Source organism: Lissotriton vulgaris, chromosome 5 (genome assembly GCF_964263255.1).
Source record: "Lissotriton vulgaris chromosome 5, aLisVul1.2, whole genome shotgun sequence".
Taxonomy (NCBI): domain Eukaryota; kingdom Metazoa; phylum Chordata; class Amphibia; order Caudata; family Salamandridae; genus Lissotriton; species Lissotriton vulgaris.
Window position 1 is genome coordinate 1780478027 of NC_141693.1, and position 26720 is coordinate 1780504746.

The following is a 26720-nucleotide window of genomic DNA, read 5'->3' on the forward strand; positions in this document are numbered from 1 at the left end:
TGGGGTCAGACTCCAATGTAGGAGTCTCTCGTGGTTGGAGGGGGCCAGAAGAAAGAGGCTGCAGGCGGTGACTGGAAGTCCAGTCTGGGCAAACCCAAGCGTGGGCTTAGCTCTTGTGGGTCTGGTGATCCTGTTGGTACTGTCACCTCCTTTGGACTCGGGCTATGGAGCGCAGGTGCATATGAGCTTTGAGGCATCAGGTGACAGTGGTCACAGACTCACATCTTGGTCTTTGTCTAGCAGAAGAGGGACAAACACAACAGCGGGCCACTCACAAAGTGGGTCTCGCTGTCCTTGAAGTCCATCAACATGCAGGTCGGTCTTCCTCTGAGTTGGTGTCCGGACTTGGCACAACAAGCCTTGGCTGTTACAAGGGGTCTGGTACGTGGGCATTGGTCCTGTGCAGCGTTGGTTGGTCCTGGTGTCCTCTCACTCGGTGGAGAAACAGATCTAACCTTGAGGGGCCAAGGGTTCTCTTCCTGGGGAGCTGCTGCGTTGGGCTGGCTGGGGAGTTGCAACTCAGTGTATCGCACTTTGCATCTTTGATGCCTGCGGCTGCGACGGAGTAGCTCCCCTACTCCAAGGGAGTTTCTTCAGGCAATTTACGAAGCACTGCCAGCCCCCTGGGTGTCTTGGAGGCTGTAGAGTGGCAGGATGAGTCTCCTTGTTCCACGATAGTTGGGGCAGCAGTGAGGCTAGCAGGGTTGGCACCAAGTCAGTCATTGCTTCCCGGTTCTTGTGACAGGACTCTTCTTCATACACTCCTTTTCTTGATCCATCAGAATCTGAAGTCTTGGTACCACAGGGTTCCCTATTACTCAATTTAGGGACGTCAAGGGGAATGAGGAGTAGTAGCCAAAAAGACTACTTACCCCTGAGGTCACTACACCTCGTAGATTACCACTTTCTGTGGGGAGTGGGCATCACCCGGTCCCAGAATTCCTAATTACACCACACACAATATAGTGGAACTTCTAAAGTCATGTCCATGTCAGACTTGGTCACCCCAGAGATGTGCCCAGCCTGGCAATGCAACACGCCTTCTACATAGCTAATTATTCCACCTTTCCAACATAGTGGGTTGGCTTCCTCTTATGTGACAAGCCAGATTTGCATTTCTATGGCGGTGGGCTCTTTAGAAGCTCCCTGCCTTGGAATAACAATTTACCAGCCTTTCCTGGGGTCGGAGGAGATAACACCTCTCCCGAGACATCTCTCCCCAGAGCACGCATTATCTCTGCTCTTTCATAGCAGAGCTCTCATCTCCTAGGGGTTCAGAAACTTGCCTGTGGCAGCAGGCTGGACTGAACCAGTCAGCTAGCACACTTGAGGGCTGCTAGATTTCAGGGTTACCTCTAAGGTACCTTCTGGGAGAATGTATTAATAAATCCATCACTAGAATCAGTGTGAGTTTATTAATACGAGGTGTTTGATATCAAACAGCATATGTTTTAGTGAAGCTATTATGCATCTGGGGAACTCATTTTGACTAGTGTCCAGTACATACCTAAATATGGCTTCCCTGTTCCCTTGCAATATCTAGTAATAGAACTAGACATCAGAGGGGCATATCTGCTCATGCAGATATGTATTCACATAAAATATAATGCACCCTCTCTTATGGGTGACTTACATATATTAGATGCAGTGACTTTGGCATGAAACACAGGAGTAGATCATGTTTTCACTCATGGTTTGTACCATGTCACACAGCCTACCATGGCAGCCTGTATGGAACTTGTATGTGGGTCTCTTAGGGTGGCATAAGATTTGCTGCAGCCCTTAGGGACCCCTGTCCTCCTTATCTGGAGTGCCATTTACTAGAGACTTATAGGGGTGCTAAAGTCCTTAGCCAATTGTAGCACAATTAGACATTAAGTTGTTTTAGGGAAGGCACACTGCCACTAAGGTCTGATTAGCAAATCACAGTGCACTGTTATAGTCGAACATTTGCATCTATTAGCAAAAACGTGGACAAAAAGTGGGGTCTATCTGCAAAAAAAGGCCCAGATCCCTACATTCCTTTTAAAGGTTAAAACATGGGTCAACAGCCATTGGTCATGGACCATTGCTACACTATACAATCCTACCCGACCACTTGTTTAAAATATGTATTCCTTGGGTACTTAAAATTATGTCTAACCCCCATTCAATCAGTGACATGGCTGTTATTTCTCTGTACGCTCAGAAGATTATCAGGCCAGACTGAATCAACCAAATGCCATGGTGACAATGCCTCTATGTTCCAGCGTGAATTGTTTGTTTGTTTCACATACCGCGTATCATGCACCCACAGTCTTATTTCCCACCACTAAATAACAACGATCCTGTGGTAAAGATGAGGAGAGGCGCTGAAGAGAAACTCAGCAAGCTGTATTGCAGCTACGACTAAGGAAGCCAGCGACTGCACCTCATTCAGAACACTAGCAAGGCAGGAAAAATAACGTGGAATCAACATTGGAAATAAATATACAGCGAGACAAATCAGCAAATGTGGCACATGCCACAAGAATCTAGTACCCCACTTCCCTAACCTAAACTGCTCCCCATATAAACGACCATCTGCCCTTTGCTTACTGAACGTATTAATTTAGGTGGTGGCCTATGGATTATTTGACGATACCCTAGTGCTTTTGTGGATGATGCAGAATGAATATGTTAAAATGGTAAAGCCAGCTTCCTCAGTAGGAACAGGATTATCGATCAATAAAAAAAAAACAGAAGGAAGATCTGAAAGATATGGATTACAAGCGGCTGGAGTTGTTAAATGCCATTCGCATTATTATATATAGATGAAAACGTAATAGCAAAAGTAAAACTGTAAGCGTTAAAGTTTACTCATACGCATTTTATATTTGTTTTTCATAATGACATCCGAATATGGTACTTGCGCTCCGATACAGGTTCAAGTGCATGTAATGTGATTTCCTAAGATACCAACAATTGACCAGAAGTCGTATGACGTCATTCCAAAGATGTAAACATTACGTTAGTTAGAAGTTTTTTTTAAAAAAACGACATATTTTTGGTCACAGTCTACAGAACGCTCCTGAGTATACCATTCTACCATTAGATATTAGGGATATGCATAATGTTGGCCTCCGGGCCTTTGACATAAAATTGTAATGAATCCTCACATTATCTACAGAACTAATTCTCTGGAAAGCAACTGATTTGCCCCTTTAATCAGTAGACGTTTTTGCGCCCCCACAGCACCCCTTCTGCGGTTAACCACACGCACAAGCAGTGTCCCTCCTCCGCTCAAACAGGCGCACCCTATATTATCCCCTCCAGCTCTTACTTTGGTTGCCGCACTGGCCCAGTTGCAGGGTGATGATTTCCCGGGGCATGGCAGCTGCTAACGGAGCCTTCACTCCCGCTTCACAACCAGACAAGGCGCGTACTACCAAACAGCTGAAAGAGACAGACAAACGCCCCGCCTACAGGCGACGCGCAGGCGCTCGTGAGCTGTACTGCAAAGGGCGACGACATTAAAGATATGAACACAATTATAGACGTTTGTTTTCAGATACTCTTAATTACCGTGGTGATTCAGCCCTTTGAATTAATTTGTCTCAGTATGTTGTGCTCTACACGTATAGTTCAGTTTCAGCTTTACAGCGTGCATTTTTAATCTATTTCAATCAAGCCCACTGAGATATTCCAACGGGCACCCATCTAGTCTCTTTTTTCTTTCCACGGTACTGCTGCATGTCTTCTGTTTCTCAACCAATGGCCTTCCTTGAAGCCCCTCCTGCCCTCCCTTCTTATGTTCAGTGGCCATGGCAGTCCGTTTTTCCTTTCCATTTTGTTTTCAATCTGGTAACGGCCTCATTGCGAACTACGCATGCGTTACAGTGACAGTAGTAGCAGCAGGTGTGGTGCAGAAGGCGGGCGGAGCTTCTGTCAGCGCTCGAGCGGAATAGAATGCCAGGGACAGGAGCTGAAGCACTTGGATAGTTTATTGTGCTACGCTTATCTTCACTGGTGATCTAAGTTTGAATTCCTCTCTCTTTCTCGTCTAACCCTCCGTTGGCTTTTTTGCACTATAATACGCAATGACGTCACGGTGCCATAGGTGACGCAGATGCCTTCTGTCGGTGACGTCATTACTTGAGGTTGAGTAGCTGTAAGACGGCGACGATGGAGCAGGGAGAGCCAGTTCCTGGTCTTGCGCGAGAACATCGAGTCTTGGACCTGCAGGAGCAACTGCGCGCAGCATTGGAGCCGTACGAACCGGCGCTCAGTTATCTCCAGGCCCTGTTGCTGTGGGAGAAACGTGGACACAGCGCGTTGTTATGTCTGGGGGCAAATGTAGTGTTCTGGTGAGTAATAGTATCTTCTACAGTGAAGTCTGAGAGAGGGAGTACAGTATCCACAAAAGGCATGTGTCAGTATGATGTAACGCGATGCCGGCCAGGCTTCAGACAGAAGGGGGATATATCTAAAGGCGGGTGAAAGTGTTGTGTCGGGCGTTATAACCCATTGAAGGGGGAGTATGTAAGACGCGGAAGGGGAGAGCGGAGTTCATGACCCATAGACTAAGAGAGAACTGCAAGTGTGTTACTCTATTAGGAGAGTGGCAGGGCACGAGTCGGGGGCACACGCGGGTGGACGGCGTCCAACCACTATTTTCACAGGGTGAACGCTGGCCACCCTGCCAGGAAGTATGGCCCCCATTGAATAATGTGCTGAACTCGTCCTGGTGTAATTTCCAAACAACGGGACATTTTCAGCACTGCCTGCACGTTGTCTACTTTCCATCTGCAACAAGCAGCAACGTGCAGGTGAGGACGGGTCTTTCTTATTTAACCCCTCCCCTGCTGATGACGGAACCGCTCCGTCATCAGCTACGGTTGGGCTGTGCTGATGACTGAGCGGTTCCGTCATGGCCCGTCCGCCGCGCCTGCGCGGCGCGTTCTATTGAGCGGGGCGGGACATGACGGAACGGCTCCGTCAAAAGCACAGCTCAACCGCGGCTGGTGACGGAGCGGTTCTGTCACCAGCATGCGGCCGCCCCGCCAGCGCTGCGGAGGAATAGCCGCTGCAGCGAAAGGGTTAAACCTCCTGCTGGGCCCATAACAAAGGACCAATTTGAGGGGTCATCAGGCCTCCTTTTGTTGGAGTCTCTTGGCTGGGAGCAGTCAGGAGCCTCACACCTGATGCAAATGAAGCAGAGGGGAAACAAAGGCTCCCACCTTGTTAGCACTTCACACTTACTTAAGAGAAGCAGCTTTTCACTTTGTTCAGTCCCTGTTTAGGAGATATGCATGCACTGTAAGAATATCGGATTTGTTAGTCTTTCCCAGCAGTTACACAAAGCAAATTGCATTTATATAGTGCTTACTACCCCTGAGAATACTTTGAAATAATATAAGTACCACTGTTTTTTCTTGTATAGCCCAACTCATCTCAATGCAGGGTGTCAGAGCGCTTTACATCTACACGTGCATATAATATGCACAACAAATGATATAAGTTTGTAACTGAATGTACAGGATGTGTTACAAAAAACTGGGGAATTGCAAGGTTTCGAAGTCGCATATCCTCTTCCATAGCTCACTGTGCTATTGTCCTCGCAGTACGCTCAAACGTACACATGATAGACCTGCTAAACATATATGTGAGGGCTTAAGATCTCATGTCACTTCTTGTGATGCCACTTCTGTAAAGTTGTGGCTTGGGATGTCAATTCCTGTGATGTCATGTGCCGTGATGTTACGAGCCGTGATGTCACTTATATGTTGCCTAACTAGGTGAGTCCACTCACTTCTTTTTTTTAGGACTTGTGCCCTGAAGAGAGGATACAGTGCTGGGAGGACAGGACCCGTAGAAAGGCAGGTACTTAATGAGAGGTGTCTAATGACCTAATCTATTGGTTAAATCTGTTTGAGAAGTGAGTAGCTATGAATTGATACATTAAATCAGTATCCACACAACTCGAGTGAGATTAGGGTGCATCATGCCCATTAACCTTTCTTAGATTTTGTTTGGATTTTTTGATTGTATTATAAACTTAGAATCTAGCGTGCAGAGTGATGTTGGCTAAATGACAATGTCTTTAGGGGTAACACCAGGGCAGGCCTACCACAAGTGTTCGGGGGGGGGGGTTCAGGACCTGCTGGGAAAATGCTAGTGTGTGCTATGACATTACATTCCCTCACTTAACTAGAAGGTTAAGTGAGGGAATGTAACATATATGGCAGTAGGGCTGGTATATGGAAGGAGAATATGAGTCAAAGGGGGAGGGGGGTGCTAATAAACATTCCGGGGTGGCTAATTCTTCCAGCAATAGGCAGAGTGGAGATGCAGGGGATCTAAGAAGGGGTGAAAACACAACAAAGCCTCGTTAACAAGTAAGTGGCCTTTTAAAGACCTGTGAAGTACTCGGGTGCAGCTGCAATAAGATGGTCGCCAGTCCGGAAAGCTGTCCGGTGGGCGGGTGGCACGTCGCTGAAGCCCTTTGAGCCCAATGTGCGTTGTGGGCCTGACATGAGTACAGGTAGAAGGATATTACCTACTTCTGGATCTATGGTATTTTATTTGAAGATGACGCCCGGTAGGTGTCTTAATCTCAATGGAAGAAGTTACTAATGTGATATACTTAACATGATGGTGATAATAAATGGGTGAGGGATGGTACATTCTCACTAATGATTTGTTAGGCATGTGTTTTGCTTTTGAGGGATAAGTGGGAGCCCTGGGTGTCAGATCTGCTATGCTTGATGGCTTTTGCTGTTTTAACATATAAAATAAAGTGGTTGACAATCTTTTAAATTATGATTTTCTTTAAATAGGTGGCCCACCGTACGCACCCATTAGTTTTGTCGTGGTTGGCCCATTGATGTAACTAAGTAAATCTCACCAGTGTTGCACCTTTCCCAGTTAAAATGTGCATATGTTTAAACAAAGGCATTAGACACGCAAGATTTTTAGAGCATTATCTGACTTGTACATCTCGAATGGTTGTTGATTTTGGGCCATTCCTGTCAGTGTATCAAATTTGCTTTTAAGGAGGTGTATGGGCCCAAAAAGTCTTGGGCAAGGTGAGTTGCAAAACTGATCTGTTTTTTCAAACATCATGAGTGCAAGAATTTATTAAAAACAAAAAAATCACCAATTCCTCTTTACTAATAACATTTTACCTGATAGTGTCCTTCCATTGAAAAGTGGGCTTTACATACTGCTACATTTCACTGCTTTTGAGTAACTGTTTTTGCAGATGACAAACTCAGTGGTACTCAGTTCATCTTCATTAGTAGTTTTTATGAAATACGTTAGTGGTTTCTAATCGCTTTAACAGCCATTACTATTAATCAGTTAATTATGTTTAGGGCTTTTGTTTTTATGGTGTTGTGGAATGTTGTGGTCACTAAGTCTACCCACACTAGTGAAGTACCATTTTATCAGGCTATTTGGGGGAATGCTGCGTGGCTGGAAGTTTGTGGCTCCCTGCAGATTCCAGAACTTTGCATCACAGAAATGTGAGGATAATGTTGTTTTTTTCTTCAGACACAATTTGATGTTTGCAGGGGATTATGGGTAAGACAACATTAGGGGATTCACACAAGTCACACTTCCCTTGAGTGTCTGGGCTTGGTAGGTTTCCTTAGATGGCAGACAAGCCTGGGACCAAAAACGCAGATGACTCCCTTGCAAAACCAGGTTGTTTTGTCTTCGATAATTCTGATGCCTTCACAATACATTGTGGGCCCTTCCTTCCCTGTCGCGGGCACTTGGCACACCCACACAAGAGAGGTTGCATTTTTACTGGGAGACCTGGGGGAACGCTGGTTGGTAGGAAACTATTGCCGGACCAGTGATCCACAACTTCCCACCCAGAAATGTGAGGTAAATGTGATTATTATTATTTTTCTTAAGATACATTTGAGGTTTGCAGGAGATTCAGGGTAAGAAAACTTGTTAGGATCCACAAGAGGCCCACCACCTTGTACTCCCCTTGGTGTCTAGTATACGAAAATATCTATAGTTGGCAGATTATTCCCTAGAAACAATCTACACTGTTGCAGAGAGACTAAAAAGACATATATTACTTCACAACCATCTGTTCCTTAGGTACACGCACATACTGGTTAGATTTGGCATGTGGGTGAGTGATGGTTCAGAACGTAAAATTGTATTAAGAGATTTCAAAAAAATGAAATGCAATGTTAATAGTGGAAAGGTCAATCATCTGAACCAATGACTCACAGCTTGTGAGCTTTAAAGCTGTGACAAGGCACCAACTTCTTTACAGGACATTCACATACCTTTCATACGTGACATACATAAGACCATTCACATCGCCACCCACGGGCCCAGCACTTTGCAACATTTACATCAACAGACAGCGTCATGCAAGGGCCCATCACTTTCATATGCCCACATGACTAACACAGCAATCACAACGGCTGACGGAGTGTGTGCACTGGCGTTTGGCTAGCAGTGTTTGTAGTGACTAGCAGCAAGTTTCTACTTGCACACCGCCAGCCAAGCGACAGTCCGCGCACCACCCAAGCCAAGCGACAGTCCACACGCACTTCCATCAAATTTTTTAACAAAAAGGGAACCACAAACCAAATGGAAGTAGATAAAACACTATAACTAGAAACACAACAGCTTTAACTAAATACATCCCACTAATGCCAACCTTAAAATATGGACAAAAAATATAAAACAATGTAGACTAGTCATTTTACTTTTACGCTCACAGTTGCTCCCAAAAACTCAGTTGCATGTGTTGCAATTTAAAACGTGGGCACACTCAACCCAAGATTATAAGGACAATAGGGGCAATACATACGACTCCTTCCGCATACCTCTTGGGGCACAGACTCTACATTCATACTGGGAAAGTCTTTTTTGGGAGTGGGAGGAATGTGATCAGAAAAGCAGCGATCTTTCAATTTAGGCACATCATCCTCCACTGCAACTCAAGCCTGTTCCAGTACAACAAGGCTGCCCATCACAGACTGCTGAATGACCAAATGTCATCTTTGACTGGAGAACAATCCTTGAATACAACAAAAGCATTGAAGGTTGCTAAATAAAATAAATGGATAGCCAATTTCTTATACCAAACTTAAGCCTTACGAAAAGCAGTATAAGCTCCCAACCTCTGATCTACTTTACCCATGTGCATATTGTAGTCTTAAGTGAACAAAGGTTTGGCACTTACGCAACCTGACGCCAATCAGCCAAATGTGAAGTACTTTAATTATGGATGGTAGTCCGCATGTAGACATCTCTCCAGTCCGCAAATTTCACAGCAAGAAGTTCAGAGCTACGCAAGGCACTGCGCTGCCCCTGCTTAAGTTTTATTTACAAACCAGCTCTTTTCAGTAACCTTTACGGTTAGACTGGATTGTGCCACAAGCAATTTTAGACAGAATCATGGGGATTGAGGCAACAGTGACTGCACCTATCTAAAAGTATGGTATTTATATAAATTTGTCTCTCGGTGCACAGGACCTGAGGCCCAATGACCCTAATCCTCCTGGGATTAAAACCCCACAATAGCAAATGCATCAATTTGATCCAGCACTCCTTATTGTGACATTCATAAACATTTGTATTTAAATTTCATTAAATGATGCTTCCTTCATTCGTTATTCTGTCACACAGTTAGACACAACATCAATTCAGCAGGACCAACTACTCATACACAGCTCAACTACTCATACACAGCTATTTCTCTCCCTGGAAAATAGATCTCTGAAAATCTATCTACAAAGTGATCAAGGATAGGCCAAATCCTAAAAAGACAGTCTCAATCAGGGTGATCTCGTAGCAACGCTGAAGCATTATCAACAAAATGCAGCATCTGAAGAAGCAGCAAATGCCGATCACAACTCATGGTTGCAGGAAATATAGCCGTTGCAATCAAGGTACTAGTAGAACAATATGAAGACAGTGACGGCTTCTTATCCAGCCCACCAAAAAAGTTAAACCCAAGAACTTCATTAGCTCATCCAGATTTGTGGGAGTACTCCGGGTGGCTCTAGAGTGGGGTTTAAGTCTGGCACTGTTGTCCCTCAAATAGTGGTCAGTATACAAATTAGTCTGGTCAGCAATCTCACCCAAAAATACATTGTCCGTAAATGTCTGAGAAGTTATTTGCAGAACGTTTTCAATGTTCACTCTTCACTCTACACATTGCGACGGGCAGTGCTGGCTGAACTATGTTTAGGGCAACCCAGAGTTCAGCTCTGCCAATGGGAAGCCTTTCAGCCCTAGGCTGCAATCCATCCATAATTAAAGTACTTCACATTTGGCTGATTGGCGTCGGGTTGCTGCAATATTGGCACGTAAGTTTCCTCCTCTAAAAGCAGCACAGAGTGGCTTCATCATCAGATGATTCCTCTCTGACAGAAAATTCCCTGCCACAATCCTGGACTGCCTCCTCTTCCTCGAATGCGGAGTCAATCCTATACACATCAAGACTCAAAAGTATACCAACAACCTGCAGAGCAGTAATCTTGCGGCTATCCGTATTCCATGTTAAGCAAAGAAACTTGACAAATAAGTCAACATACCCAACACTGTGTAAAATAAGTAATAAAGTGTGGCTTTATCAAACGGAAAGTAAAACTACTGGTAGTCAGAAAATAAGTCAGTCAATGCAAAACACACAACAGCCTATATTTTGTAAAAAACAATAACACTCACTTGTCAGAGACCGCTGGACTCGCCAGCACCTACTTTACAGATGCAGAAATCACCAACAATATCCCCCTAGAAAGGAAGAACAAAAGAAAATTACACTCAACACAATATGCATCATATACAAACCCAAGGATATTTTTGCTATTATTACAGCATTTTCAAAAATCGCATTCATTCAGAGAAATGATACAATGATACTCATTTACAGTAAACCGTACAAAAAAGTTTTCTTGCAAAGACAGGCAATTACACAAACTGCAAATCTACCAGTGCCGAAACCACAAGTGGAAGTCTCAGAACAGTAAATCAAAAGCTTTGCACTAGAATAAAAAGGAAAAACAAAACATTACAATCACAAATGACAAGAAATAAAACATTTAACATTATAAAACCCTGTCTGCCCATCACCACCCAAATGGTACGCACACACAGTGCCAGACAGTCGACATGCAGCCAGCAAAATCCCCAGTTTAAACACACCATCCGCCAAACGCCAGTGTGCACACACTGCCAGCTGAGCCTTAGTCCACACACAGTCGGCCACACACACACGCTGCCGGCCAAGCACCTGCCCCGCACACTGCCAGCCAAGTGCCAGTCCAACCGCGCTGCCAGCCAAGCGCCAGTCTCTGCATACTGCCAGTCAAGCACTAGCCCACACTTACTGCAAAAAATCTTGCTCCCCGCCCCCCCAAGAAGAAAGACCCTTGCCCAAGGGGTCACTCACCATAATCCTCATTACAAACTATTCCCTGGTTTCTAATGGGTTTAATCATCCTAAAAAGGCCCAATCTTCATTCTGGGACAAAACATGGATAAAATAAGCCCCCAGGGAAGTGACACTTGTCCGAGGGGTCGCTCCCCTAACCATCACCCCCAAAAAATCTCTGGTGGTCCTGTGGTGTTGATATCTGCTCCACAATCGTAGCTCTACCTGTGATCGTGGGACAGGAATCCACTCTAAACAGGCATAGGAGGGAAAAGGAAAAACTCTTTCCTTTATCCCTGAGTCTGCAATGTATAAAAAAAAAAAAATAAACAGATTGAAGGTTGTGTCTGTACAAACGTCCTCTCCTTGGACGCCCTGGAAGCAATTGGCTTCCAGCGTGTCCCTGACAGCTTGTGCACCGGCGTAATCAGATTTCCGTGTCTGGCGTTGGGGGTGGCAACGGAAGCGCTTCTACTACCATCCCCAGTGGGGGCCTGTACTTGGGTGGCCTACGGGGAGAGCACCAGTGCTTCCCCGGTGATGGGGTGCTCACCACTCTATCATGGAGGGGTTCCAGACATATTCAGATCTGTCTTGGGACCGTACCAGGTGTTAATCCATGCTGAATTGCCTGTCCGTGCCTCCTCTAACAAGCATTTGCAATGCAATAGGTCTCACATTTACGCTAGTTTGAGCTATTAGCATTGTTAATAACAATGCCTTTTTTAAGTTTTGGTTTTTAAAACCTACATAAAAGGCATTGTCATTTACAATGGCAATAGCTTAATGACACCTATTACATTGCAAATGCTTGTTAAATCCTGCCTCCCCCAACACTGTTGTCTGTCCAACGGTTTGTAACTGCATTCACAAACCATTGATTCATTTGATTGTTACTCGCAATTAGTAGAGCCCCTTTCATGCTCCCTCCTATCTGTACTTCGAAATGAGTCACAAAACCAGTTTTGTAAATCTGACACTCAATAGGACGTTTAAAAATCGCAAAATGCTCTTTTGCTGTCCCAATAGTATTTATACATCCAATCCTTATTTGCTCATAATCAGTCCTTTGCCAAGATTAATATTGTAAACATATATGTTTTACACACCCGGAAGTAGCAGGTCTTTGCTCGTAGGTGATACAGAGTGCCTTCACTGTGGTCTTCATATAAAACAACAAACCGAACATGGATAATAAAAGGTGCTGCTCACAAGCTAAGACTCATCAAAACAATCAAACGTCTCCCACTCCAAGATGGCAACTGTTCGTACAGGCATTGGTAAACCCGAGACCGGAAAATATTATCACCAGCCCGACTAGAACCCGTCACTGGACATCTCGACTCAAACGGTCCTTCGTGCAACTGCAAGACTCTAGAGGCACGAGGAACTTCCCAGGTCGACCTCAACGCTGGAGAACCGGGTTTGAGTCTCGGCAGGGACGCTTAACATCCTGTGGGGCGCGGCTGCTAAAGTTAAAGCATGCCATGTTTGAAAGTGAAAGCGGGCAGAAACCCATTAAATAAAAGTTAAAGCATGCCATGTTTGAAAGTGAAAGCCACCAGAAACCCATTAAAGAAAAGTTAAAGCGTGACGTGTTTAAAAGTGAAAGCGGACAGAAACCCATTGAAGAAAAGAGGGCTTACAAACCAAAACAAGCTATCGCCATCACGCTTTCACGTTAATGGAAAAAAAAGAACCTACACCGAGTAATGAAGATGTGTCACACCGCAAGCAAACAATCCAGTCCGGATGGGCCGTCGCAGAAGGATGTCAAACAGCAACGTTTGCGGGTCTAACAGACGCACCAAAATGAGGTCTAGAGCACTGAAAGTACAAGTAAATTGCTCCTTACATTGCTGTTACATCTTGGAATAATATTAAGCAAATTGTTCCATGATTCAGAACACTAAGTATAGTACAAGTATTTCTGATTTGTTTCTTCTCCTTTTTGCCATGGATGAGTTTTATTGCCATGTTTTTTCTTTCACAGGTGATGACGACAAATCCTGTAGATATTTCCAAAACATAGGGTATCCCAGGTGTTTGTATGTTTTATCGTTTCAATTTTACTACTTTATATATCTATTGTTTTTCACATTATATTTGAACTAGCAATAGTAATCTAGGTCCTGAAGAAGTTCGCGAACAAAGACAGATCGTCATGGCTGAAACATGTAGACCCTCTGTATAGACCAGCGCGCTTGATAATTTGTTCAGATCGCGCTTGCCCTGTTTTTTAATATTGACACCAGGAGATAACTATTAACCCCTTGCGTGCTCCCGTTGGCCGACGGGAGCACCACCTCCCTAGTGCTGCTGACGGAGCCCCGCCCACCCTATAGAACGCCCGCACCACGGCGGAAAAAACGCTGCTGTTAAGGCGTTAAAATGTCCTTCTTGAGGGGGAAGAGAGGGGCATGGCCAAGGTAGCCAACATGGTGGACGCAGCTTAGAAGAGCTCCGTCCTGCCGATCTAATATCCGCAAAATTATCCTGCTTCTCCCTCGCCCAAAAGTGTCCCCAACGAGGTGCCCTGATGCGGAAGGTGGCCCGCGGGCCTGGAGCGAAATTGGGCTGAATCTGGGGTGCGGAATGCCGGGAATCACGTCCTGAGGCGGAGCGGCCTATGCCGAGACGCGGTGCCGGGGACCTCGTGTTTCGCGGCTCCCGGCGATAGCAGAAGGTCAGCGGTGAGCAGCGACGGGCGGCGCTGCAGAGGAGTCGATGACAGAGGCCAGTGTACTGACGGCGCAGACTGCCCTTCAACATAGTGAGGCACCAGAGCGCGCCTGAAAGCGGAGACCGGGTGGTCAACCCGGGGACACAGCGGTGGTACGGCCTAGTCGGCGCCGTGCAGCCGGGACCTGGATTTTGGTGATCAGCTAGCCGGAGGCGGTGGCAGCATCCCCGAGGTGCGGCTGGGACATAGAGGAATCCTTCAAAAGGTGAGCCGACCCGAGGAGTGCTGAGTGGTGGTCCGGTGGAGTGGCTGGAGCGGAGGGGTGATCAGCAGGACCCCGGCGGTCATATCGGACCGCGGCGGGAGGGGCTCGTGGCTGCTGACGCTGAAACGACCCCCCCTCTCTTCCACCCCCCCAGTCTACACAGGGGTGAGTGGGTCTACACTGGATGGGCTGTGTGCAGCGGCAGGAGATCCCACGCCAGACCACTGAGGCTGCCACATTGGGTCGGAGACACCTCCCGTTCGGCGGTTGGGTCGGACCGCGGCGCGAACCTGGGGGAAAGATCTGCTCATAGCGAAGAGGCCTACACTGAGCATGGATGCGGTGGAAATAGACCGGACCAGGCATGCCGCGGCAGATGTAAGGCCCGTGGGCCTCGTGTAGTGGTCCCGTGTTCAAGGGCTCCTTCGAGGGAACCAGAGGAGGTGTTGTGAGGCATCGTGGGTGGGCAGAACGGACTACAGGAGCAGATATTTGCGTCCGTGGGTCACTGGGTGCAGCCTGAGTCAGCGGCTGACTGGCCCTCTTGGGCCTGTAATCTACGGGAGGTGCGGCTGGCGGGCCCTGCTGGGCCTTGAAGAACGAGCGAAGTATTAGCAAGAGGCCCCCCTCCAGTGGTGCGGTACTGGGAGCCAGGAGATATGCACGGCGGGGCCCGGAGTGGTGACCCCAACCGCCATTGAAGATAACCAGAGGGGGGAGTCGTGGCGGTGCCTCGAAGCAGGGGACAATAGACAAGTTCACGGGCCCGAGTGGGGGTGCGGGAGCCTCTGAAAGTCATCAGGCGCCGGGGCCAGACAACGCAGCTCTCATGGCGGCGATTACACAATCTAGAGACATGCTGGATGCAAAGATAGGGGCCGTGGGGGCAGACGTCACTTTATTACGCCAAGACCTGCGGAATGCCGTGGCCCATATCACGGAAGCTGAGATCAGAATAACTGGAGTGGAGGATGATGTGGCGATCTTGAAGAAGAAGGTGGCTAGCATGGAAGGGATTCAGAAGGGCCTGGCGCTCTTGGCGGAGGACGCGGAAGGGCGGGCTCAGCGTAACACCTTAAGGTTTGTTGGATTTCCGGAAGGTTGCGAAAAGGGCAACATGGAGGCCTTCCTGACCCGGTGGCTGGAGGGCAGGCTCCCGCCGGAGGACCTCTCTCATTGCTTCAGAATTGAACGAGCACATAGAGCGCTTACCCAGAAGCCGCCTGTTGGCGCTCGCCCCCGGCCGGTGATAGCCAAGCTACTCAATTACCATGATCGGGACACTATCCTGAGACAAGCGCGAATGAAGGAGCCCCTTATGTGCGACAATCAGAATTCGGATATTCCCGGACTATACAAAGCTGGTGCAACAACAACGGCAATCCTTTACAGCGGCCAAAGCACGCCTGAGGGACCTCAAAATCCAATATGCCTTGCTTTACCCGGCCCGCCTGCGGGTAGTATTCCAGTCTCGTACACAGTTCTTTAAACACTCCGGAGGAGGTATTCACCTGGACCGATGAGACTGTTCGAATCAGGGCGCATACTCCGCCAGCTCGAGACTCTGACTCATCCTCAACAGCGGCGCCGCCACGAACCCCCAGACGCTCGTGGAGTAGGAGCAACTGGAGATCCCGACCTTCGAGACGCTCTCCCTCCAAGGAAGGGGGAACTGGGGAGACCGAGTCTCCGGACACTCAGAAGCTGGATCCGTGAGGGATCGAGGAGTACTAATTAAAACATTGGCACATAGTTCTGCACAAGAGATTTAAGCGGCCATGTGATGCCCAGCTGAAGATGGCAGAAGACTTCGGGAATCACCGTCAGAGTTGTATAGATGACTGTGGTTTTGCTGACATGGGATGTGGGTATGGGTGGGGGGGGAGCGGACTGGAGGGCGGACGCATTTCCTGAGTTTAGAGGAGTTCATTTCTTGGGGGGGGGGGGGGTAGGTTGGGGAATGGATGGGTTGTTCGTGGGGATCCATGGGATAGATGGTCTCCGGCCTCCCGTTGGGGGCTGGCGATATCTTATGCCGCTACAGGTACTTCAACGTTGCTGAGGGATTGGGGGGGGGGGTTGGGGGGTTGAGGGGGAGTTGGACGGGAGGGCATGGGGCTTGGAGTTTTGGGAGGGGGTGGTACGGGTGTTGGGGGAGGGTGGAGGGGAGGGTTGCGCTGCACAATGTTGTTTAATTGTTGATCTTGGTGTGTACATTCCCACTATGCCCATTGCTGTGCCCGATGATGTGCTTGCGATTAGATGGCGGTTGAGGATCTCGGACTGAGGTCACCTATGGCCTCTATGAGAGTGTTGAGCTGGAATGTGAGGGGGATGCTAGATCAGATTAAGAGAGGCGCAGTTCTGAGGTTGGGGAAAAGGGAGAGAGCGGACATTCTCTTGTTAGAGGAGACTCATCTGTTGGGCAACAAAACGTTGAGCCTGAAGATACGGCTATGACCAGGTCTACCATGTTGGGTTTGTGAGGGGGTCCTGAAGAGTGGCGATTTTGATCCATCGTAGATTGTCCTACGTCCACTCGACACAGTGGATTGATCCGCAGGGCTGATATGTGTTTATAAAGGGGATGATTGGTACGGAGCCGCTAGTAGTTGGGAGTGTATACGCCCCACCGCCCTTACAGTGGGCATTGATTGAGAAATTGTATACAGTGTGGGCGGAGATTCCAGAGGGACTGGCAGTGATAGGAGGCGATTGGAATGATGTTATGCAATGCCGACTAGACCGCTGTAGACCCGGGGTGGGCAAGTTGCAGACACACCCACCAAACTGGGAAGCATGGTGCAGGGAATGGGATGGGTGGACACGTGGCGTTATCTCCATGCACATGATCGTGAGTATACATATGTTTCAGCGGTACTTAAATCATTTTCTAGACTTGACTACATCTTTGTCCTCAACGCCGCGATAGGGAGGGTTGACTCGGCGTCTATCTTACCGCGTGGGCTGTCAGGCCACTCTCCCGTCACAGAAGATGCTAGTTTAGATGGGGGGAGACAGCCATTTCGGTGGCGCCTCTCAGCTTGGAATCTGCAACAGGAAGATTACCAACATCATATGGGAGGCCATAGTTCACTACTGGGAGGATAATATAGGCACAGTAACAGATGTGGGGACGTTATGGGAGGCCCTAAAGCCCACGCTTCGTGGAGTGGATATTGCCTGGTGCGCGGCGGCTCGTCTGAAACGGAAAGAGGAGCTGGTGAAGGCCGCAGCGGCAGTGGAACTTCTGGAGACTCCGTGCGGAGTTGCTCTGGACGGTAGGGAGGTGGGACAGTTACTTCTGGCGCAGCAGTCTTATGCGTCCCTACTGCTAGACGAGGCTCTGCAAGTATGGCTGGCGACAAGGAGCAGAATTTATCAATGGGGTGACAAATCAAGTACAATGCTACATAGACTCTGCCAAAACAAGTTTCAGGCGCAGGTACTGCCGGGCCTCAGGAATGATGCTGGGGCCTCAATCTCGGCCCCGAAGAAGCTGGCGGACAGCTTCGCCCAGTATTTCGCGGCCCAATATGCTCCACAGGAGTATCTCCCTGCGCTGGACATTGACAAATTTATAGCGGACCTCCCACCCCGCGCACTCCCAGAGGACGTGTGAGAACGCCTTGAGACTCCATTGTCGGCCGGGAAACTGGGCACGGCCCTGGGGGAGCTTAATACCGGTAAGGCCCCTGGGCCCAATGGGTTTCCGAGCGAGCTCTTTAAGAAATATCATCTCCAGTTAGGGTCACACTATAAGGGAGCCTTGGAGGCGGCGAGAGAGCACTGACTCCTGCCGGCGGACTGGAGACACGCTGAAATTGTGGTGTTCTGCAAGCCCGGACATCCCCCAGATAGGCACCAGTCATATCGACCGATTTCCCTTTTGAACATTGAGGCCAAGATACTGGCCAATGCACTTGTGAACCGGCTCCACCCCTATATCACGGAACTGATCCACCCGGATCAGGCCGGGTTTATGCCTCGTAGGGCGACGAGACATAACATCAGACGCGTACATGTAGTGATGAAGAAGATTGGTAGAACTGGGGCCCAGGCAGCGCTGTTGCTAGCTGACATTGACAGGGCCTTTGACTCCCTGAGCGGAAGCAAAGCCTGCCGCTTGTTTGCGGACTGTGTGATGGCGCCCAAACGTTTCCATCATGCTGCGGGAGACCGGCTGTCCAGAAGCAGCAGAATGATGACAACAGGACATTTCAGTATAACTTTTCACCGGCCCACTTGGGTTTGAATTTAGCTTTTCATCACCTTTTCTAATGATGAACTCACTTGAGATTATTAATTTTGTGTGCAATATAAAACGCAGAAGGCCGCTTTGCGACCATGCCCACGGAGGCAGGCTCTTTGAAATCGAGTGCACTCCACATCATCATTACAAATGGATGCCATTGAAGAAGGGATCGTAATCTCGAACCGGTCTGGCCGTAGACTCAGGTGGTCAATGTTTGTCTGCATCTCCTGCTTGATGATGCTCCCTTAAAGAAATGGATCCAAAAATACCGATCTTGTGGCTTCTTCCTTTCGGGGTTTAAACTCTTTGTCTGGATATATATATATATATATATATATATATATATATATATATTCTTGCATGCCTGTTGAGAGTTGTGGTATCCAAAGGTGCTGTGTGCCATCAGTTGGGCAGTTTTGGCGTTGCTGAAAAGTGCACCAATAAGCTCGCATTGCTTTTCTGTGTGCTCTGCTCTCGAGCAGAGGCCCGGAGTTACCCCTCTAGTTTTGCAAGACCCATCCTCTTGCGTTGTTTACCTCAACATTATTTCGCCCCTGTTGTTTGTTTGTGTTGTCTCCTAATCAATCAATCAATCAAGAAATGTGTATAGCGTGCTACTCACCCGGAGGGTCTCAAGGCGCGTGGGGGAGAGGGGTCCGCTACTGCTTGAAAAGCCAGGTCTTGAGTTGCTTTCTGAAGGAGAGGTGGTCTTGGGTAAGACGGAGGTGGATGGGGAGAGAGTTCCAGGTCTTGGCTGCCAGGTAGGAGAAGGATCTTCCTCCCATGGTGGCTCTTCGAATGCGTGGAACGGTGTTGAGGGCGTGGCTGGTCGATCGAAGCTGGCTGGTGGGAGTGTAGAAGGTCAGGCGGTTGTTGAGGTACCTGGGGCCCAGGTCGTGGAGGGCCTTGTGTGCGTGGGTGAGGAGACGGAACGTGATTCTCTTGCTGACGGGGGGCCAGTGCAGGTCTCTCAGGTGTCCGGAGATGTGGATGTGGCTGTGTCTGGGGATGTCCAGGATGAGTCGTGCGGAGGCGTTCTGGATGCGTTGAAGTCTTTTCTGAAGTTTGGCTGTGGTTCCGGTGTAGAGTGTGTTTCCGTAGTCCAGTCGGCTGGTGATGAGTGCCTGGGTGCCCGTCTTCCTGGTTTCGGTGGGGATCCAACGGAAGATCTTTCGGAGCATGCGTAGGATGTTGAAACGCGATGATGAGACGGCGGTGACTTGTCTGGTCATCGAGAGGGAGGAGTCCAGGATGAAGCCCAGGTTGCGTGCGTGGTCCGTTGGTTTGGGTGCGCTGCCCAGGGCAGGGGGCCACCAGGAGTCGTCCCAGGCAGAGGGTGATGATCCCAGGATGAGGACTTCCGTCTTGTCTGAGTTCAGTTTCAGGTGGCTGTTCTTCATCCACTCGGCTACGTCTTTCATCCCTTTGTGTAGGTTGGGTCTGGGGTGGCGGGGTCGTTGGTGAGGGAGAGTATCAGCTGGGTGTCGTCGGCGTAGGAGATGTTGAGGTTGTGTTGGCGTGCGATGGCCGCGAGGGGGCTCATGTAGACGTTGAAGAGGGTGGGGCTGAGTGATATCCTTGTGATACGCCGCAGATGACTTCGGTGGCCTCGGATCTGAACGGGGGGAGGCGGACTCTCTGGGTTCTTCCGGCGAGGAACGAGATGATCCACTCCAGTGCCTTCTCTTGGATTCCGACGTTGCTGAGGCGTTGTACTAGGGTGCGGTGGCAAACCGTATCGAACGCTGCGGAGAGGTCCAGGAGGATGAGGGCCGCTGTTTCCCCGTTGTCGAGCAGGTTTCGGATGTCGTCAGTGGCTACGATGAGGGCGGTCTCGGTGCTGTGGTTGGCTCGGAAGCCGGACTGCGAGTGGTCGAGGGATCCGTTCGTCTCGAGGAAGGCGGAAAGCTGTCTGTTGACTGACTTCTCGATGACTTTGGCCGGAAACGGGAGGAGCGAGATGGGGCGGTAGTTCTTGAGGTCGGTGGGGTCTGCTGATGGTTTCTTCAGGAGGGCGCTGAGTTCGGCATGCTTCCAGCTCTCCGGGAAGGTGGCGGCGTTGAGAAGCAGTTGATGTCCCGGAGTTGGGGTGCGATGACGGAGTCGGCCTTGTTGAAGACGTGGTGGGGGCATGGGTCGGTTGGCGATCCGGAGTGGATGGTGTTCATCGTGTGGATGGTGTCTTCGGTGCTGACCGGGGTCCAGGCGCGGAGGGTGGTGGTGGGGGGCTTCGGTTCTGTGGTTGGGTGCGTGGTCTGTTAGTCGAAGCTGTTGTGTATGTCTGCGATCTTGCTGTGGAAGAACGAGGTGAGTGCGTCGCAGAGGTCTTGTGAAGGAGTGATGTTGTTTCCGGCGCTGGGGTTGGAGAGCTCTTTGACGATGCTGAAGAGTTCCTTGCTGTTGTGTGCGTTGTTGTCTAGTCGGTCCTTGAATGCTGACTTCTTGGTGGTGTGGATCAGCTGGTGGTGTTTGCGGGTGGCGTGCTTGAGGGCGGTCATGTTGTCTGTAGTCAGGTTTTTTCGCCAGGCTTTCTCGAGGGTGCGGCATTTCTTCTTGGAGTTCTTGAGGTCGTCGTTGAACCAGGAGGCTTTCTTGCTTCCGGGCCTGCTGGGATGGTTTTTCAGGGGTGCGAGGTCGTCAGCGCAGTTGGTGATCCACTGTGTGAGGTTGTTGGCAGCTTGGTTGGGGTCCGTTGGTCTGTTCTGGAGGGTTCTGGTTCAGTGATGTGGTGAGCTGGTCGGTGGTGATCTTGTTCCAGCTCCTGCGGGGAACCTGTTGCGAGTGGTGGTGAGTCGTGGTCCTTCTGAAGCTGAAGTGGACGCAGCTGTGGTCTGTCCTATGTCCCCACCTCCCATTGTGCTCGCCCTCTGTCTGCGACGCCCCTCTATTTTATCTGCTTCCAGTCCCTATCTCTGAATGTTTGCAGCTGCCTTCCACTGTGCTTGTGTTGGAAACAGTATGACTGTCTTAAGCAGAGGTCAAAATGAAACTGATCTCCTGGACTCTAATTATTAAGACACAAATAAGCAAAGGGGGCCGTTGTTCTGCAGAGAATGTTGGCACAAACATAATTCAATAACCGGCATTGACTAAGCAAACATGTCTCGCCTTAATTGTGCGAATTCTGAGTTGTTGACTTTCCAATGTTTGTCTTTAAATTATGATTTTAAAGAAAAGTAAAAGAAACACCTATTTCCAAATACTGGTAGAAAATTAAGCCCATACCGTGTGGTATCCCAAACTTGTACATTGGAATCAATGTCTTCAATCTTTATACGTGGTATGGCTTATTTTTTTGGAATACGTTTTAAGAAGGAAACTGAAAGGAATTTGAACAGAATAAGGAAGTGCCAGAATGTAAAAGGAAACCATTTTCCAAGACCTAATTTACTTCTACAGGATTCAACAATTTGTTTGTCTGCAATACTCCAGGGAGCTATTTTATCGCCCCCAGTTAATTGTGAAGTACGCATCTGGCAGGGATGCCAGCTAAGTGAACGAAGGAGATGCCCAGTGCCATAAAAGCCTCTGTCTGCCAAAGCTTGTGCCTTTATGCAGAATGTGGAATATAGGAGATAAAACAAAAAGAACCCTTAATCGGACCTTCAGCAACCTCCCATCAAAATATCCACGTAGTACAGCCTGGGAGGGGCAACTGTTGGGCAGCAATAAAGCCCTAGGGGTGGCAGGGTTTTGAGGGTGTGGAAGCAGCACACAAGGAAGAGAGCTAGAAAACCGATGCACTCTTGTGGAGCTTTGATTGGAAGAATAAGGTGGGCCCCGAAATGTGAGCTAAGATTGAGCAGGGGAATGATACAAGTCAGCCAATGAAAAGGATTGTAAAGAAACTATACTTAAGGAGAGGAATAAACACAAGAAAGGAAAGACATTGAATAAGAAGCAAACAAATTACAATATAGCCCACTGATAGTAAGCATTTGACAGCAGTAAGATCACAATAGGTCTTGTGCAAGCTAAAGAAAAGGAACATTTTACCACAGGAATGCTTGACCCCAATAGAATTCTGTAATTGTGTTTTCTTTTTTTTTTTTTGGTTGGTGGTGGCAGGGTAATCTTCCGAATGGAGCACAGCCTCACTTCTAGAGCATCATTCTGCCAGAATGGACCACAATGGAATCCACTTTAGAATAAGCAGCAGTATTAACATCCTATTGAGCAAGACATGGCAACACTTATTTACATTTCTGTCTTTTTTTAGGTCTCTGCTTAGAGACGCGCGAAGTGCGTTCTCGGCAGAGAACTATAGCAATCGTTTCAGCCGACAAAGGGAGACAAGATCTGGGCACGCGCCCAGCATTCTGAATGGGAGAGGGAGCGACTAGAGCTGGCCACGAGCGGATTTGGTCGCGCGCACGCTCACGGCGCCAGCTTCGCCGCCGCGCGCCGATGACTGCTCTCTTCCTGGCCGGCTTCACGGAAGGCAGCATGCTTGTCTCTTGTTTGGCTTTGGCAGCCCCCGAGGATGTCTCCAGGATGCCTGAGGTGTGGTCCCTCCCGCAGTGCCCGAACGCCATGAGCCTCGGTGTCCTCCAGCACTTCCCGTGTTCCGCTCCCCCCTCCGGTGCCCTCGACCATGCCGCTGAGCCCAGCCGGCGCAGCCGACATGGACAGTAGCACCATCAGCAAAGCCCAGCCCAGGGCCGGCTCGACCGGGCCCGTGGGGGAAACTAAACCCAAGAGCGGTGAGTTGATACTTGGGCATGTGTGTTGCTGGGTTGGGTGCTGGAGAATTCCTCTGGGCTGTGGGATTAGTGCATAAACATTGACGTGGGACACTCGCAGGACCTGGGTACTGGTGGGTGTGTTTGGACCTGGATACTGGTGGGTGTGTTTGGATCGCAGATAATATGGGTTGTGGGTCAGTGGATCGCAGATAATAGGTCTGTGGGTCAGTGAATCGCAGATAATAGGTCTGTTGGTCAGTGGATCGCCGATAATAGGAGGTGTGGACCGCAGAGTATAGGGTATGAAGCCCTGCAGTGGTCGGGTGTAGTTTAGGCTGCTGAACGCTATCAAGAAGGGTACATGAGGCGTGTAGGGTTTGGGATGCACAGTAACTTTTTAGCTACAAGTTATACATACAATTATCTGAGCACTGATCATACCAAACACCTTGAAACAAAAATGTCTGCTGAAGTTGTAAACTTTTTTTTCGGATAAGGTTCACCCGCTTCCCTGTATTTAAGGCGGTGGGAGTATGGGGGCGCTTGCCTTTCAACTTCTCGTTTATGTAACCTTGAGCATTTGTTTTCATTTAACTTAAAAATGAAAATGTATACTTTTAGGCCACTCGGACGATACTATGGAAGTGTTGTGGGAAATCCAATTTTGCATATATATTGACAATTACATTTTTAAAATACGATTTGATGAGATATTATGAAGTTATTGCTGTTTTAGCAATTAAATGCATTATTGTTTACTTATTTGTTAAATCGAAAATAAACATTTTTATAATAAAAATAATTTGCAGCATTCCGACATATCTGAGGCTGATGTAGTGATGGCATGTACAGTCAGCTCATGGACAAGCTGCTTGTTTCTTTTGTTCCTGCATCTTACTTATTCAATAAATTGGATACTCTACTCTACAAGGCTATTTCGGTTCCTTCGAGGATACTACAGCTGACTTTACTTTACACCCATCTCCACTCACCAATTGCCAACACCACTTGAGCACACAACCTTCACACTTCACAGCATTATCCTCTCATACACTTTAACACACGGCAGTTGAATTTAACATGTTTCATTCAATTTGAAACCAGCATCTGCAATGTAATAGGTCTCGCATTTACGTGAGTTTGAGCTATTGGCATTGTAAATGACAATTACTTTTATTTATATTCTGGTTTTTAAAACATAAATAAGACATCCATTTACAATGCCAATAGCTTAAACTAAAGGTTAGACTTTGACCCTTCTATGACGTTTACCAGTCACTTCAGAGATCAGTCCTCACTGCACTTTTAATCACATGAAATAATTGACAAAGTGTCTCTAAACCAAAACGCCAGTACTCCCCTGTAGAAGTAAAACTTAAACCAAGAACACAGGAAAGTGTCACACCCACCTTCTATTTCTTTCAGTGTTCTATGACTTAAACACAATATTTAAAATGCTCTGCAGTTTTGATACAGAATACAGAGTAAACAATCGTGATTATTGCATACAAGCTCATGCATGAGTCTAAACAATTAAGTGTTGAACAACGCACTTGCATAGCAGGGCTGCTCTTTACACTGCCACCCAACTGAATACAAAGAAACTGTGTACCGTTAAACTGAAACAAACTGTATAGTAGCAGAGTTGTAACGTACTTGACGCTGCAATGCCCTCCTTTACCATTGTAAAATTCTGCATTAATGGATTCCCAGCCGGGACACTTTTAGTATCCCTCAAAGTCCTTTTTTTTGATTTCAAGAAAATTTTATTGATGAGAATAATGGTAAGAATAGTGAATATAAAATACAATACAAGTGATACAATCGATGCAATAGACATATGCAAAAAGGGCTAAAATTGATAGGTAAAACAAGAGATTATATATATATAAGGAACAGTAGCCTATGAGAGATATAGATTTCATTCAATTAAAAGCCTCTATCAAGGCAATAAAACAAACGTATCACTATCAAAATGTGGAGAAGGGGATAGGGGAGGAAACAGAAAAGAAGAAAAGAGGAAAAAAGAGAAGGAGTAAAGAGAGGATGAGTAGGAAGAGAAGACAGGAAAGAGAAAACAAGGATTCCCACAGGACTAACCCAACCTAGAGACCAAATAGCAGACAACAATTAGACAGACACATCAAAAGGAAACTGAGGAACCAACCCTTTGGAAGACAACTCCATATAATCATCCAAAGCTTTCCAAACCCCACTAGAAATAGATGGAGAGAGGTGAGCTTGATCAACCGAAGTGTGGGCACTGCGTAAAAAGGAGACCCAAGCCCACCACGTATGATAGGAAACCGATGAAAAGGATTTCCACTCCATAAAAATAATTTTCACCGCTACAGTCAGGAGAAGATCCAACAACTGTAACTCCAATGGATCTAAAGGGAGAGGAGTAGGGGCAGCCAGTGGGCCTAATAAAATTACGGAGAAGGAAAGTTGGAGCTCAATACCAAAGATAAGAGAGAGATGTTTCTGAATGAGGTTCCAAAAAGGTTGAAGCAAGGAACAATGAAAAAACATATGAGGAAAGTCGCCTGCCAACAAACCACAGCTCCAGCATAAGTTGTCCTCTTTAAGGTTAAGCGAATGAAGACGCACAGGCGTCAAGTGAAGGAGATTAATAGAAAAAAACTTAGACTGCATTAAAGAAGGTGCGATTTTATTACGAAGAGAGAATTTACCAATTGATTGCCAAGTTTCAGAGGAAATATGCTCTGTAATGGCATGATCAAAATGATGTAACCATTTTTGTTGAGCAACCGTCTGTTCGGGGAGTGAAGCAGAGGACAAAAATTTATAAATTTTGGAGGCGACATGGCCAGATTTGATACAAATATGAAAAAGTGAGATGGTAGAAGAAGTAGGATGAAGACGAACTTTGGCAATGGCCACCTTAATTTTAAGAAAAGTATAAAAATCAAGATTTGATAAGGAATGCTTCTGAGCCAAGGTAGAGAAGGGTAATGGTTCGTCAGAAACACCATAGAGATGTTTAACAAGAGAGATTCCTTTGTCTGCCCAATAGGACATGAGGGTGGGAGAAAGGATAAGCTTAATTTTGGAATTCCGCCAAATAGATGTCCACCTAGTTTTATGTAACGGAATTGCCACTTTCTTGTCTATTTTCCTGACCGCAGCAATTGTATCAAGAATAATAGAACAGGAAAAAAGGATATGCAAAGTAGATGCAGTGCAAAAAGAGGCAGTAGGCAAAGGAGATGCTAAATGCTGTTCTATGAGCAGCCAAGAAGGAACATGAAGAGAAGGCGGAGAAAACCATAAAGCACCTTGAGACGCCAAAAAAGCAGTCTGATATTTCTCCCAATCAGGAAAATTACAACCTCCCATATCACAAGGACGACGCAAAAATTTGTATGCAAGTCGAGCACGTTTGTCATTCCACAAAAATTTAGAAGTCAGACTATCGATTTCGCGAAAAAATGAGT

At 47.5% G+C, this 26720-nt stretch overlaps 2 protein-coding genes across 2 annotated transcripts in view; one reads left to right on the forward strand and one right to left on the reverse strand.

Moving 5' to 3' along the window:
* TUBG1 (tubulin gamma 1) overlaps positions 1-3454 on the reverse strand; it is a 197387-nt gene extending 193933 nt beyond the window's left edge. Inside the window, exon 1 of the mRNA XM_086924100.1 lies at positions 3302-3454. Within this exon, the coding sequence (XP_086780226.1) occupies positions 3302-3350 (49 nt within the window). The 5' untranslated portion in view covers positions 3351-3454. The remainder of the gene's footprint in view (positions 1-3301) is intronic.
* Positions 3455-3833: 379 nt separating this feature from the next.
* RETREG3 (reticulophagy regulator family member 3) overlaps positions 3834-26720 on the forward strand; it is a 318375-nt gene continuing 295488 nt past the window's right edge. The window contains exon 1 of the mRNA XM_086924101.1: positions 3834-4325. Within this exon, the coding sequence (XP_086780227.1) occupies positions 4144-4325 (182 nt within the window). The 5' untranslated portion in view covers positions 3834-4143. The remainder of the gene's footprint in view (positions 4326-26720) is intronic.